The sequence below is a fragment of the Balaenoptera ricei genome, chromosome 3 (assembly GCF_028023285.1).
Source record: "Balaenoptera ricei isolate mBalRic1 chromosome 3, mBalRic1.hap2, whole genome shotgun sequence".
Classification (NCBI taxonomy): Eukaryota; Metazoa; Chordata; class Mammalia; order Artiodactyla; family Balaenopteridae; genus Balaenoptera; species Balaenoptera ricei.
In genome coordinates this window covers 178,353,073-178,368,267 of record NC_082641.1, presented here as the reverse complement: position 1 = coordinate 178,368,267, position 15,195 = coordinate 178,353,073, and the positions used below count along the sequence as shown (strand labels likewise).

Below are 15,195 nucleotides of genomic sequence, written 5' to 3'. Positions count from 1 at the left end.
GGAGGTACAGTACAAGGAGGGGCGGTGCCTGCTGCAGGAAGCCCTGGGCCACTCACCCAGACCACCCCCCCCCGCCACCGCACCTGGTAATTTCTGCACGCTTTGGGGGAGGCAAAATGGCACGTGAGGTGCCAGCAAATGTGGAAACTGTTAGTGCCATTTCAACTGAAGGCAGTTTCATGCTAAGCAGTCAAACAAATCGTCGCTGCCATTCAAACGTGTCTCCCACATTCCCTACTGCTGTTTGTCCCCGGCAGTTAAACTCCACACTGACAAAATGCCCACTGCGTGCCAGGGTCCAGGATGGGAAAGCCAGGTCCTATGGGGTCCGCTAACAAGCACCTCCTGCCCTCTCTTCCCACTACCCAGGCAGAGCTCAGGATGCCTGAGGAAACCTCTCCCAGATGCCCCTCAGCTCACACTTCCTCCCTCCTAAACTTCCACAGCATGAAGCTTTAAAACTATTTATTTTGAGAAATATTCAATTTCAGAATGAAACAAAATAATAATTGATGGTGTCTATCAGAACTGAAAACTGTAAATGTTTGTAACATACTGCTTTCCCTTTACAACACAAAACACTCTAGATACAGCCGTCCCTGTGACAGTCTCCATCCCTGTGACAGCCACCACCAGTACCTTTACTGTCAATCGTGAGGCTCCGCCTCTCCTGGCTTCACTCACATATTCCCGTAACCATGACGCCCTACAGTGATGCTCTAGATTTCTTAAGACTGACACAGCGGGATGTTCCTCGTGTGCTGCTCTACAATGCCTTTCACCGCGTGCCCTGCAGGTTGGGCTGTGTGGACACACGCACAGATCTGGGTCCTTTCGACTGCTGGCACCACAGCCCACTGTTATTTACCCGGTTCTCTTCTGACAGATTAGAGACTGCTTCCGCTCACTACCTGACTGCAAATAAAGCCCCAGACACCATCTCTGACGTGACTTTTCCACTGTTCCGGGGCGGCACCTTCTCCCTCCCAGTAGCCTTACAAAATGTCTTGAAAGGAGACCCTTCCTACTTGTTCCGGACTCACACGGCACCTCCTAGACACAAATGGACTTCTTGATAACACTAATTAAGTTAAAAACCAATTTCTTTCTTTTTTTTTTGCTGCACCACACAGCTTATGGGATCTTTTTTTTTTTTTTTTACAAGCAAATTGGATCTTAGTTTCTTTTTATTTATTTATTTATTTATTTATTTATTTATTTATTTTTGGCTGTGTTGGGTCTTCGTTTCTGTGCAAGGGCTTTCTCCAGTTGCGGCGAGCAGGGGCCACTCTTCATCGCGGTGCGCGGGCCTCTCACTGTCGCGGCCTCTCTTGTTGCGGAGCACAGGCTCCAGACGCACAGGCTCAGTAGTTGTGGCTCACGGGCGTAGCTGCTCCGTGGCATGTGGGATCCCCCCAGACCGGGGCACGAACCCGTGTCCCCTGCATTGGCAGGCGGATTCCCAACCACTGCGCCACCAGGGAAGCCCAGCTTATGGGATCTTAATTCCCCAACCAGGGATTGAACCTGGGCCCTCGGCAGTGAAAGCACAGAGTCCTAACCACTAGACTGCCAGGGAATTCCCTAAAAAGCAATGTCTAAAAAATATTATATGTAGGAAAAAAAGACCAGAGGAATAGATACCGCAAGTGTCAGCCCTGGGTAGTGGGATTATGCTTGACATCTGTGTGTGCTTTCCAAATGGCAATTAAATAAAAACTCATTCAAGACAAGCAACCTCTTTAGGAAAAGCTTCTCTATGTCACTTAGGCTGACTACCAAACCTAGAAATTCTTAAAAACGAAAAGTCAGGGATATTCCCAGTGGCGCAGTGGTTAAGAATCCCCCTGCCAATGCAGGGGACACAGGTTCGAGCCCTGGTCCAGGAAGATCCCACATGCCGCGGAGCAAGTAAGCCCATGTGCCACAACTACTGAGCATTGAGCTCTAGAGCCTGTGAGCCATAACTACTGAGCCTGTGCGCTACATCTACTGAAGCTCACGTGCCTAGAGCCTGTGCTCCGCAATAAGAGAAGCCACCGCAATGAGAAGCCCACGCACCACAACGAAGGGTAGCCCCCGCTCGCCGCAACTGGAGAAAGCCCACACAGCAACGAAGACCCAATGCAGCCAAAAAAAACCCCACAAAAGGTCAAATGAGGGTGTTCACTGAAGAAGAGAGTAAGATTAAAAACGAACTTTAAAATGCTCAGCCTCCTACACAAACCACTTGAAAGCAGTGTGGTTTCATTTTAAGCTCATCACCCAGTTAAGCAGCCCTGCGCTGGGGGTAGCCACCCCCTGCTCGCCTCAGGCCCGGCGCTGCTCCTTTCTGAGCTGTCTCTCCTTCCACACAGAGCACAGACCTCACAGCATCGTTCCAGGGGCTGCGGAAACCACAGACGCTAACTAGTGATTACATCCCCTTCCTTTCCCCGTAAACATGTATCACTTTTGCGATCAGAAAATCAACATATGAAATGCATCTCGAGGTGCTAAGAATACCAGGAACTCCCAACAGCTCCCCATGTTCCCCCAGTACAGGTTTTTAGCACTACCAACAGGATGTGTCTCTTTGGAGAAGCTGCCAATAAAATTACGTTCTCACCCCTAAATACAAAAAAGCTAATCTGACATGCATTTCTCCTGGGTTTACAAATTCCAATTTGGCTACAACGAAGATGGACAAGTACATCTTTAAAAACCAAGTTTAACTTATGAATGTAATGCCCATAGTCATGTTTATTTAACTATAAATTTTCTTACATTAAAAAAAAAAAGGGGCTTCCCTGGTGGCGCAGTGGTTGAGAATCTGCCTGCCAATGCAGGGGACACGGGTTCGAGCCCTGGTCTGGGAAGATCCCACATGCCGCGGAGCGACTGGGCCCGTGAGCCACAATTACTGAGCCTGCGCGTCTGGAGCCTGTGCTCCGCGACAAGAGAGGCCGCGATAGTGAGAGGCCCGCGCACCTCGATGAAGAGTGGCCCCCACTTGCCACAACTAGAGAAAGCCCTCGCACAGAAGCGAAGACCCAACACAGCCAAAAATAAATAAATTAATTAATTTTAAAAAAATATATGTACTTAAAAAAAAATTTAAAAAAAAAAAACAACCCCAGAAAAACAGAATTACTGTGAGACTGACATTCTCAGCAAAAGATTCAATTTTTAGGGTGTGAGTGGACCTAGAAATGAAAATAATCTGTGCCGACAATACAAACTCAACATAAACTGTGCATTCTGAGAATAGCACCCTGTCAAGCCCGTCAACAAAGTCTACCTTCTCAAAAAAGATAAACCTACAATTTTGGTAAAAGTATCAATAGGGAATGTTTGCTTTGAAAGATCTGTCCCTGTTTTCATCTTGATTAAAGATGCAAATCACCTCCTTTATAAAGGTAGTCTCTCAGACCTGTGGTTCCCAAACTATGGTGCCAAGGTACACCAGGATGGGTGAACTCACAACTGCCCTGGGATATCTTAAATTTTTGAGGGAAACAAAGAAATACTCGCTATCTGCCAGACAACACGTGAACCACTAGCTTGTGGTCACTCGTTTCAATATTAGATCAGGCTACATTCCTTTGGATGAAACTGTCTTTGCAAAACTGGGCTTCTGCAGTTGCTGTGATAAAATACAATAACTGCACAAAGATCAATGTGGACCAGGAAATGATTCCAAGGCTTGAGAGGCCATGCAAGGGCTCAGAATGCCAAGAATGAAGTAAAAACACAGCTGACCCTTGAAAAGCATGGGGATTGGGGTGCCGACCCTCCACAGTCGAAAATCCACATGTAACTTCATAATCGGCTCTCCCTATCCGCGGTTCCACACCTGCAGGTTCAACCAACTCTGCACCTGTAGTACTGTAGTATTTACTCCTGAAAAAACTGCCCGTGTGAGCGGACCTGAGCAGTTCAAACCCGTGTTGTTCAAACATCTTTCAGTCTGTGTTATTTTTTCAACAGATTACTAATTTGCTTGGACATAAATACTAAGTGGCAGCAAGATGCCAAAAACCACCCAAGATTTAAATAAGGAGCTGGTGACCCTGTGGCTGCCACCTGCCCTCCTCTGAAGGGAAAGGTTTTAAAAAAGCACTTTACTTTTCAACTTTGATCTCCACAGAATGATGTCTGTCAACATTAGACAATTTTTCCTTCTTCACTTCACACTCTTTTCTGTCACACAGCTTTTTCCCAGCAGGTTCGTTTTTGGCCTAAAATACAACACAGACAGAAACAGGTTAGGGACCAGGTCTTCTGGCCTGTGAGCTCTGTGAGTTACGACAGCAAGAACAGCCTCACCTTCTCAACAGAGATCATTCTTCCATGAAGCTCAGTTCTGTGGAGATGGCTGATACACTTTGTGGCCTCATCGGATGTTGACATGGTGACAAACCCGTAGCACCGGGCCCCGGGACTGCGGGCATTGGTCACCACTTTGGCTCCAACAACCTTTGTGAGAAAAGGGTACTCTTATTTTCTCATGCAAATAACCACACTACGTTATCAAGAACTGCTAGCAGTTAACTGATCATCAGAATTATTTCCACTTGTTTTTACTGCTCTAGAAATTATTGTTCTTCATAACAAATTATTAAAGTGGTTCTAATAAATCCTGACCTATCAAAATACAATTGCTTCTAAGATTAGCCCTCACAGTGACAAAATACAAACAAGAAAAGCTAAAGATAGTTAGACTTCATCAACCACAACCTGTTAATTAATCTAAAGTCCTTCCCACTCAGACCTTTTTCTCCAATTCCACTGTTCCCATGGAAAGCTACGGGGATGCTGACTCAGAAATGCACCCCAATTCGTGCAGGCCCGGGCTGAGAACAGCTCTGACATGAGGCAGAGAGGGCTTCCGCTTCCAGCCAAGACAGAGCACCAAGCAGCTACCCTCCCGCCACCTGAAACTAAAAACCCGGAGGAAATGTGGGCAACAAGGGTTTTCAGACACTGGACAGCAGCCTGCATAGGACGGTGAGCCCTGCAAGGGGGGAACACCGAGGGGTGTCTCCTATGACGGCCCTGGCACACCACCTAGGAGTTCCAGCCAGCAACAGGGAGGAGGGAGTGAGGGGCAGCATCCCTGAACAGACAGCGCTCAGAGTCAGAGGAGATGACGGCAGCAAGCAATCACAATACCACAGAGGAGAGGGCTGCCCACAACCGTGCACCTGTGTGAGGTGCCCAACCAGGCTAGAGAGACACCCACCAGTGACGGACAGAGGGAACAAGCCCCCGGGCTCACTCAGGACCATAAACGGTTCACTGTTACCGGAGTGACCCCACCAGCCAGAGTGGAAAAGCTTGTAATTCCCGGGCACGTGAGGCTGAGTACTCAGAAGGGTCCAGCCTCAGGAGTGGACAAAGCTAGCCACAGCTAAAGGCTGCCCTGGCCTGACTGGTGAAGCCTAACAACAAGCCTCAGAAGGAGCAAGTGACTGAACTGTGACCCAGCAAACGCGCAAAGACATTTATGGGGACACAGGAAGGACCAGCACCCAACAAGGTGAAAGTCATCACGTGGCATCAAAGACAACGAGGCTAGCTAGCCAAGGAGCAGGAAAACAGGGCTCTAGCACAGAAAAGGAGAAACAGTCAATAGAAATGACACAATGACAGAACTAGTGAGCAAGGAGGGCCGTATCCTGTACGTTCCAGAAGGCAGAGCAACAACTGAGCACATCAGGTAAGCACATGGAAGATGTTTAAAAATACCCAAGCCGAATTTCTGGAAAAGACTACACCAGATGGGCCTGAGGACAGACGTGACAAAAGAAAAAAGTAGGGAACTTGAAGACGTAGTAAGAAAAACCATTTGAAATTAAACCAAGAAAAAAGACAGAAAAAACAAAATGAACCAGAGCAACAGCAATATGTCCTCATAGGCGGGGAGCACAGGAAAAAATCTTCGCCAATGAAACCAAAGCACAGCAGCAGCAAACTTAACCAGTGGTAAAGAGAAATCGTGAAGGCAGACAGAGGAAGACAAGAGGCACGAACACTAAGGAGCAAAGGTGAGAACGACAGCCAGCTGGTTGGAGAGGACGCAACCAAGGAACAGAGTGGCTATGTCGCCTGGAGGAAAGCAGCCAACCTTGAATTCTATACCCAGCAAGACAAAGGCAAAGCAAGAGCTTTCTCAGGCATGCACATGCCGTGAGAATTCACCATCCACAATGCTGCACTACAAGACATGTTTAAGGAGGAAGGAAAACGATACCCAGGGGGAACATGGACAAACAAAAAGGAAAAAAGAGCACCCCAAAATGGTAAATACACATGAGTAACTAAAAACCCACTTTTCTTTAAAAACAAAACAACTCACCAATAAAAAGCCAATAACGCACTGTGTGCTTTATTAAATAGAAGTAAAACGTAAGATAACGTCACAAAGGCTGGAGGGGAAAATGGCAGTGCACTGCTGTAGGGCTCTCATACTACTTGGGAACTGGTATAAAGTCACTGGGAGATAGACTGTGATGAATCAAATAACACCTCGAGACAAATGAACCTGGAAATACAACATACCAAAACTTATGAGATGCAGCAAAAGCAATCTAAGGGGAAAGTTCATAGAAATAAATGCCTACATCAAGAAACAAGAAAAATCTCCAATAAACTCAACTTTACACCTCAAGAAACTAAAATAGAAACTAGTTACATAGACTAGATATAGCTAATAAGGCACAAATCACATGCAGTGCAAAATCAAGCAGATAAACAGGGACTTCCCTGGCAGTCCAGTGGTTAAGACTTCACCTTCCAGGAACTCCCCTGGTGGCTCACTGGTTAAGAATCCACCTGCCAATGCCGGGGACACAGATTCGATTGCTGGTCCGAGAAGATCCCACAAGCCACGGAGCAACTAAGCCCGCGTGCCGCAACTACTGAAGCCCGTGTGCCGCAACTACTGAAGCCTGCGTACCTAGAGCCTGTGCTCTGCAACAAGAGAAGCCACCACAATAAGCCCACACACCACAATGAAGAGTAGCCCCCACTCGCCACAACTAGAGAAAAGCCCACGCGCAGCAACGAAGACCCAACACAGCCAAAAATAAATTAAAAAACATTTAAAAATTTTAAAATGTCTTAAAAAAAGACTTCACCTTCCAATTCAGGGGGTGTGGGTTTGATCCCTGGTCAGGGAGCTAAGATCCCACATGCCTCGCAGCCAAAAAACCAAAACTTAAAACAGAAACAATACAGTAACAAATTCAATAAAGACTTTAAAAATGGTCCATATCAAAAAAAAAAAAAAAAAAGCAAACAGGTACAAGGATTCCAAGAAGAAACAAGACAGATACAAAACACAGAGCAAGAGCACAGATTTAAATCCTACCATACCAATGCTTCCGTTAAGTGTAAATGTTCCCAGAGGACATTCAACGACGTGAGGGTTGGGATATACAGAAAGCCTAAGACACAGGAGCCATGGCTTCTGGCTGTGACCTCCTCTGAACTCAGTGGGTCAACGTGAACAAGTGCTCTCCTCTCTCTGGACCTCAGTGTACCAGACTGTGAGATGGTGAGGGGGATACATGCTCCCTAAGATCCCTGCAGACCCTGACATTTGCACTTCTGCCTGAAGAAAGCCCCGATCTGTCCAAAGCACCCCATACACGGCTAGAGCCTCTGCTGAGATGGATACAGATGTCAGTTCTCATATCAGAGATGAAGCTTTGCCTTCTTCCCTCTCCTCAACGAGAGGGCTGAGCTAATCATGGGGTCATTTGACCTTTCCATCAAACATTATCCTTATAAGGGCATCACTTCCGATGACAGATAAACTTAAGTGAGAGCAGATACCACAAAAAGCTCCCATGTTCCTGTCTGTGCCCTTTCCCCGCTTCCCGTCCTCTGCTATCAAGCTCCTCACAGAAGCCTTTCTCTACTCATCCACTTCCAAAGCCTTGTCCTGCTGCGGGGCCTTCCTAGGTCCTGTTGCTCTGGTCCAGAGCTGAGCTCCAAGGGCCAGGCAAACTAATCACACAGCCCTTGGCCTAAATGTCACTTCCTCAGCGACGACTGCTGAACCTACTTCCCAAATCTAAATTAGGCCTTCCTACCACACACTGATGGCATACTGAAATCTTCAATATACTTATCGTAACACATTATGCATTTATTTCTTAAGCGATCTTCCACCAGTGTAAGATCTATGATGACAATGCCCTTTGTATCTGTTTGCTTTGGCTTTACAATCAGTGCCTGATTCTAAATAAGTGAGTGAATAGGTTTGGGCTTAATAGTGTTCTACACCCTTTGGAATGCTTCTTCTGGGTCCTGTCTGCTTCATTCCCTAACCCCTTCACTAACACCTATTTGGGGAACAAGGACCTGAGCAAAGGAATGACCTGGGCAGCCAGGATGACACAGATGCCAAACCTCTGCCTGAAATCCCTGCAACTTCCTGCCGCTGAGCAGTACCTCGCCTACTTCTCTCCCCAGGGTCACTCCCCACAGGTCCCCAGCAGACCAGGGCAGTCGCTAAGGCTTCTGATAAGACAATTTCACTACCTAATTCCAAAACAACAAAATCATTCTTAAATGTTCCTCGGAAGGCTTCTGAACTGTATTACTTTCCTCCTGCTCCTGTGACCAATATATCAGTTAATATATTAAAAAAAAAATTTTTTTTTTAATTAACTTTATTTTTTTTTAATTTTTGGCCACGCGGCTTGTGGGATCTTAGTTCCCCAACCAGGGATCAAACCCACGCCCCTGGCAGTGAAAGCCGTGGAGTCCTAACCACTGGACCGTCAGGGAAGTCCCCAGTTGATTTATTTTTAAGCCACTGTCCTGTTCCAATTCTCAAACTATATACTTTAGATGGTAGAAGATACATGGAGACCAACTCTTCACTCACCGTTAAGGGAAAAAACCTCATCATGCCAGCTTCAAGTTTTGTATTGGCTAAAAGATAGTTTGTTCAAGAGAAGGTGGAAGCACAGCAAGGACATGTAGACTGTAGCTTTTACATACCTTCTCTGAGCAGCGTTCTATAAGCTGTCTACTCTGCCTGTCACCCACTCTCAACCAGGAAACAAGGCTTACTAGCCACCACTGATTGGGTCCCCCACCTTGGAGTTTTTGTTCTTGTTTGTTTGTTTTCCCCCAGCCAGAAACAAGAACCAATAAAATTAACAGCGAGTATGACGTTTCTAAACTCGTAGGTTTATTATATTTTAATGCCAAATCAAGGCACGGTGACAGGAGGTCAAGGGGAGCATACCTTTCCATATTTGCTGAAAAGGTTCTTCAGATCTGTCGCTCGAGTTGTGGAAGACAGTCCACTGACCCACAGATTCCTTCCAGAACTACTGCTGATTCGACCTGAAGCAGGAGGGAGATGATTATGCTTTACCTCAAGGCATAACAGTAAGCTCGACCACTCCTAACATGTAGCCCTCTCTTAAACCCTAACTAAATCCAGTCTCGACTCCTCTGAGTCAAGAATTTAATTACCGCCAACAAACTGGACAGAAGACGAAAAATCTGGATCACAGAAACTGAGTTTTCTTACTCGAGGAATAATCATGTCATGTCAGTTACAAACTGAAATGGCTTCAATGATCAGCTCTCAACCAAGACAGCACTTTCTAAAATTCTATTATTCCATAGGTAGACCTGTCCTGTAATAGGATTTTCACTAGTCCATAAGCAATAATCACAACAAAGGCATAAAATACAGAAGCTCATCAACATTTAAAACTTGTCTCTCAAGATACCATTAGATGATTAATTCCAGTAATCCATAATAAAACCAACTACTGTATCCAAATTGTGGATACTTGCAGGCCCCTCCCTCCCAAAATAAGGGATCCGTAGATGGCTCCCTGCCGTGTAAATTAAATCATACCTTTTTCATCTTTAATGATTGGCTTTATATCTTTTTCTTCCTTAAAAGAGCTAGAGACAAAAGTTACTGTTACTCGTACAGGAATAAAATGGAAGACAACTAAATCAAAGTATGATATGTGCTAAAACTGAATACCTACCAGAAAATTAGTCTGAAATAAAATTTTAACAGCACCTTTACAAGCTTATATTGGAAATCTGACCCCCCAAATACAATGGCAGATTCTTAAAAGTCAATTCGATTTAGCTGAAGATAACACTTAACAATTTAAGAGCACAACCAGAGTAGGTTGAGAAAAACAAAAGGAATTGAAATCACCCATTAAAAATACACAAAGAGAAATAAAACTTTAGAAGTAAACTACAATTGCATCAGTCTGGCTGGCCAATTGCAGAAACAACAGCTTATGTGTGTCATTAAACGACCAATGAAAAGGAGATAGCGTCTGGTCTAAAACTGAGAAAAAACAAACCTCATTTTCTGATCAGCGCCCTCACTGGCTGAGGACTCTTTAGGAGCCGGAGGGACTTCATTACAAGCTTCAAAAGCAAACTTCTTCACGTCTTCTTTGCTATCCCTGGGGTCTGGGCTTGAGGCTTCCGGGGGCGCTTCCGAGGCCTCCTCGCTACAGGCTTCCGTGTGCTCTGAGGCTTTACTACTCTGCTCAACTGGCTTCTCTAGCCCTACAGGCTCACAGTCCGTCCTCTCGCCATCGCCTGTCTGCTCCACGGGCTCCCTTTTCACTACCGCTAACAGGGTGTCTGCCTTGCTCGACTGAGCTTGTGCTGTTGACTCGCTGGCCAAATCTAAATCACCCTCCTCCGGATGGGCGCTGTCAAAAAGGTCCTCTTCCTCCGCAAGCTTTCTGTCTGGCCCCACGCTACTTGTTTCCTGTGCAAATGGCTGCTCCAGCTCGGAACCTTCTTCTTTTACTGGCTCAGATTTACAAGTTTCCCCCAAAATGTCGAGTATTTTCTCATTTTCTACGGATTTAACAGGAATAGAATGGCACAAGGTTTAATTACCAGGGAAATAAAGCAATCACAAATGTGGAACTGGCACGGCTGCCACACTAACACGAAGAGAACTGCTAGCTACACAGAGATTGGAAAACCCGCGGGTACACAAAGTTACACTGGTTACACTACCTGCGCTCCAACCGCCTGTGAGAGCAAGTCTCTAGCTACATGGAAGAGAAAAGGCCCCACAGGTTTAAACACCTACAACCGTGTGGCTGCTTCTCGACAGTCTTCATGCTTCTGTTCAAGTCTGGGTCTTCGACTTATTTTTCCAATGTCCAAGGTGCTCAATCGAACGCAATCACCATTCAAGGACAGCTCAATTTCCAAATTTCTTTATAATTCTTTGAACAGAACAGTCCAACAGGAAAACCAGAAACTTCCGCCGGCAGGAGATAAACGCAGTCCAGAAGGGGAACAACACGTTGGAAATTTTCATGAAGAAACTGTTTCCTCTTCTGGAATCCAGTCACTTCTCAGGCTATAAGTGCCCTGACCACTGCTTTATCCTGCCTTAACTGCATTAATCAAAATGACTGCAGCAAATATCACAAGATCTGTTTCATGTGTAGAAACACATGGAAGAATCATGGGGTTGGGGGGAATTACTTAAATGCCACTGTACGTGGTTAGAGAGATGAAAGTAATCACTGCATCTCACCAAATGTATTTGACCTCCACAAACCAGAACGGTACTTCCACAGATCTGGTGATATGAATGGGTTTCCAATCTCTGATCCTTGTACGATCTGGATTGTCCACCATTAAAATAATTTACAACACCATAAACAACTTAAAGTATACAAACAGCTTAAAAAATAACAGTGGGAAAACTTTCAAACCATAACTGTTGTGTCTCTCTTATCAGTACCTGGCTCCAATAGAGGTTCTTCAATATCCTATTGAAAAGAAGGAAAGACAAAGAAAATCCACAAAGCACTTTAAAAATTGGACAGATTCCCCTAGCAGATACAGCTTTCAATCAAGTATGAATAAATGCTGGTTCCAAACAAGTTTCTCCACTCAAAACAAAGTATTCCGTTCTACAATAATTCAATGACAAGCTCACTGTGTTGGTTTCTCCCCAGCAAAAGCAGACAGGTAGCAGTAATATTAGCCCGTCCCATTCCCCCCTTGGAGTTGGGCTCTGCAGCTGGCAATGACTCCCATGGTCCAGGCAGAGGTCACACAGATGGCCGCTGCTTTACACATCACACGGGATTTTAGAAAAATATTTCTCCCAACACAGAACTGTTCTTTATAACTGAAATGTGTCAACGAAAGCCTTTCTCCACCCTGCTGAACACCTCTCCCTAACTCCCCCTGGACGGAAGACAAAGGCTCCTGGACTCTGGCAGTCAGGCCCACCTGTCTCTGCAGCCCCACCTCCGCCCTGCATTCTCCATCCCTACAACGCACCACCCCCTCCTGCCCCAGAGTCTTCTTCCCCTTCACCTGGCTACCTCGACTGGCCTGTCAGACCTCAATTTGAACACAAAGGACTTCCTCTGGGAAGCCCTCTCATGGTTCTGTAACTCAATCACCCAAACGTCTACCTTCTAGTTACACTCACTGGTCATAAACACCACGCCCACTAGGCTGCAAACCCTGACACTGACAATTTGGCTCAACCTCTTATCCCCAGCACCCAGCTCAGGACCGATGCTCAATGAATTTTTCACACACCCACACCCACACTCTTTTCCACCATGGAAAATTAACCACTCACGTCAGCTTTCCAGCCACAGAACCAGGTAGTAACCTACCGGAGGCACTTTGAAGTCCAACGATGAAGCATCCAAAGTGTTCTTGAAGCCCTCCCCATCTACCTGAAAGACAAAATGCAAGACTACTTTGTGGAGACAGAATTATGAATGCCAAGGCCTACACCTCACCAGTTTCCAGGCCACCTACACGTCTATTTCCTGCACAATGCCTACCGCCATCTGCAAGCCCACTGCTGGATCACAGCGGCCCCTCTTACCCACAGGGGATATGCTCCCAAAGCCCCAATGGATGTCTAAAACTTCAGCCAGCGCCAGACCCCATATACACTGTGTTTTTTCCTATACTGGCAGGCAGGTAACGTATATAGCATGGATAACTGGACAAAGGGATGATTCTCGTCCCGGCAGGATGGCGCAAGGTTTCATCACGCTACTCAGAACGGTATGTGATTGAAAACTTAGGAACTGTTTACTTCATTTAATATTTTTAGACCCGGTTGACTGTGGGTAACTGAAACCTCAGAAAGCAAATCCATGGGTAAAGGGGGGGACCTACAGTATTCAGTTTATCACCTGCCTCCCAGCCCCCATGCCCACTCCGGGACTAGGTGGCACCAGCATCTCTGACAGAGGCTCACAGAGGGCTGGCGCTCTGTCCACACTGGCCAAATGAATGAACGAGCAAATTCATTTCCCAGGCAGTTTCCACACACTGGTGGTCAGCATACACCACCCAGCTGCAGAATTTCCAAAGCTGAACTCAAAAGGAAAATGAACTTTGCACTCCTCTGATTTCACTTGGTAGCAATGCTTTTCAAATAACAATAGGGAATTCCCTGGCAGTCCAGTGGTTAGGACTCCACACTTTCAGTGCCAAGGGCACAGGTTTGATCCCTGGTCAGGGAACTAAGATCCTGCAAACCACGCAGCTTGGCCAAAAGAAAAAAAGATAAAGTAACAATAACTGGGCACTTTCTTCTAGAGTACTTCGTATAAAACAAACATTTAACTTGACTGTTCTCTCTTTTTATTATCTACTATACAAAAAAAAAACTGGTATCTTAAAGGTTATTAAGTTAGAAAACCTTTTAACTTTTTAAGTGAAATATAAAAATACTCCTCCCCACATACTTTTTTCTTTTTCTAGGTTTGGATGTTTCCCTTAACCAAGAAGTTAGAAGCCAAGTCCATGCTATGGAAATAAGTCACACACAACAGGATCTCACTGAGAGGACAAACCAAAGCTCACTGCTAGCCTAGGCCGAGCTGTGGTGGTAACATGAAATTTGTGACTTTTGACCTTTAAGGTTTAAAGTTCAGTCCTACAAGGGCACATTTTCTTCCAATTTAAAGCTAGAATGCCTTAAATAAAACCAAACTAAGATGGCTGGGCACGCCAAGGTGGTGAGATTAAACTGGCAATCAGTTCTAGGAGGGCTACCAGAGAGCTCTATGCCAACAGACGACAAGTGAGAAGCTGGGAAAGCGACACCGGCAACAGAATTAAAGCCCTCCCTTATACACAAGAAGTTAATAGTGGATTCCTTTAATTGGAGGGGTTCTTCTGGGGGGACAAATATTTTTCTTCACTGTATTTCACATCTTTTAATATAACTGTCTAAATTTATACATGGAATATGTCTTTAAAATATCAACAGGATTATCTGGATGGTGAGATTATGAACTGTTTTTTTCTTACCCTTCTATAGTTTTTTTAAACCTTTTTTCTTTTTAAGGAAAATACTTTTTATCAACAGTGTCAACCTTTCATTTTATAACTTATGCTAAAAAAAGTGTCTCCCACCCAATTATAAAAATATCCTCCAACAATACAGAAAAGTTATCTGTTAATTAACATCTGACCTATGTGGAATTTAAACGGATATAATTTACCCCAAGGTTTAGACACCGAATTAAGTGTTTGTTTATGGTGACTGGTGATTTAGCTGCGTGTTCTGGCTCTGACAAAGAGCACAAAAGCAGCGAGGAGCCCCAGGGCTGCAGCGCGCTGTACTGCATCTGCGTTACCTACAGAGTGTCCTGTGAACTGAGCTGGGAGCTCCCTCAGCTGCACGGCCACGTAGTCTTTGCTCTCGCATAGGGACTCGAGAATGCTGTCAGCGCCATCCTCCCCGAAGTCTGGAGCACTGCTATTCTCGACTTCGGTTTCTTCTAACACATTAACGTCCATCATGTCAATATTCTGCAAACTCTCCAAACTTGCTTCCATGTCCTCCTGTAATGAGGAACGAAAGGTGTCAGCGACCAGGTGGACCAGAATGCGGAGCTCCTGCCGCCATCTCGGCTTGTGATGCCACATACCTGCCCGTCTCTGGAATCTTCTTCCAGGCCATTGTCTTCTGTGCCTTCCTCCTCCATTTTTTGTCCTAATTACAGAATAATTGTTCAATCAGACAACATTCAGGTTCTGGCCTCATAATTAGTTTATGCAGGATGACACAGCTCAATCTTGGTGAGAACATGTTACAGGGAAGCTAAATGTGCCTGTTCTTCTATCATGTATAGTTCTGTCTCAACTGCAACATAAAAATCTAGGATTTCTGTAATATTATCA

At 45.4% G+C, this 15,195-nt stretch overlaps 1 protein-coding gene across 3 annotated transcripts in view; it reads right to left on the bottom strand.

Annotated features, from left to right (window-relative positions):
• SAFB2 (scaffold attachment factor B2) overlaps positions 1-15,195 on the bottom strand; it is a 39,715-nt gene that overhangs the window by 18,345 nt on the left and 6,175 nt on the right. For all 3 annotated transcript variants that reach the window (XR_009502560.1, XM_059918692.1, XM_059918691.1), the window contains exons 3-11: positions 14,943-15,007; positions 14,653-14,856; positions 12,660-12,722; positions 11,765-11,792; positions 10,347-10,857; positions 9,875-9,924; positions 9,248-9,348; positions 4,309-4,458; positions 4,108-4,220 (exon numbers count right to left, since the gene is read on the bottom strand). Coding sequence is in view for 2 of the 3 variants with exons in the window: in XM_059918692.1 (XP_059774675.1) it covers positions 4,108-4,220; positions 4,309-4,458; positions 9,248-9,348; positions 9,875-9,924; positions 10,347-10,857; positions 11,765-11,792; positions 12,660-12,722; positions 14,653-14,856; positions 14,943-15,007 (1,285 nt within the window). In the remaining variant the exon portion in view is untranslated. The remainder of the gene's footprint in view (positions 1-4,107; positions 4,221-4,308; positions 4,459-9,247; positions 9,349-9,874; positions 9,925-10,346; positions 10,858-11,764; positions 11,793-12,659; positions 12,723-14,652; positions 14,857-14,942; positions 15,008-15,195) is intronic.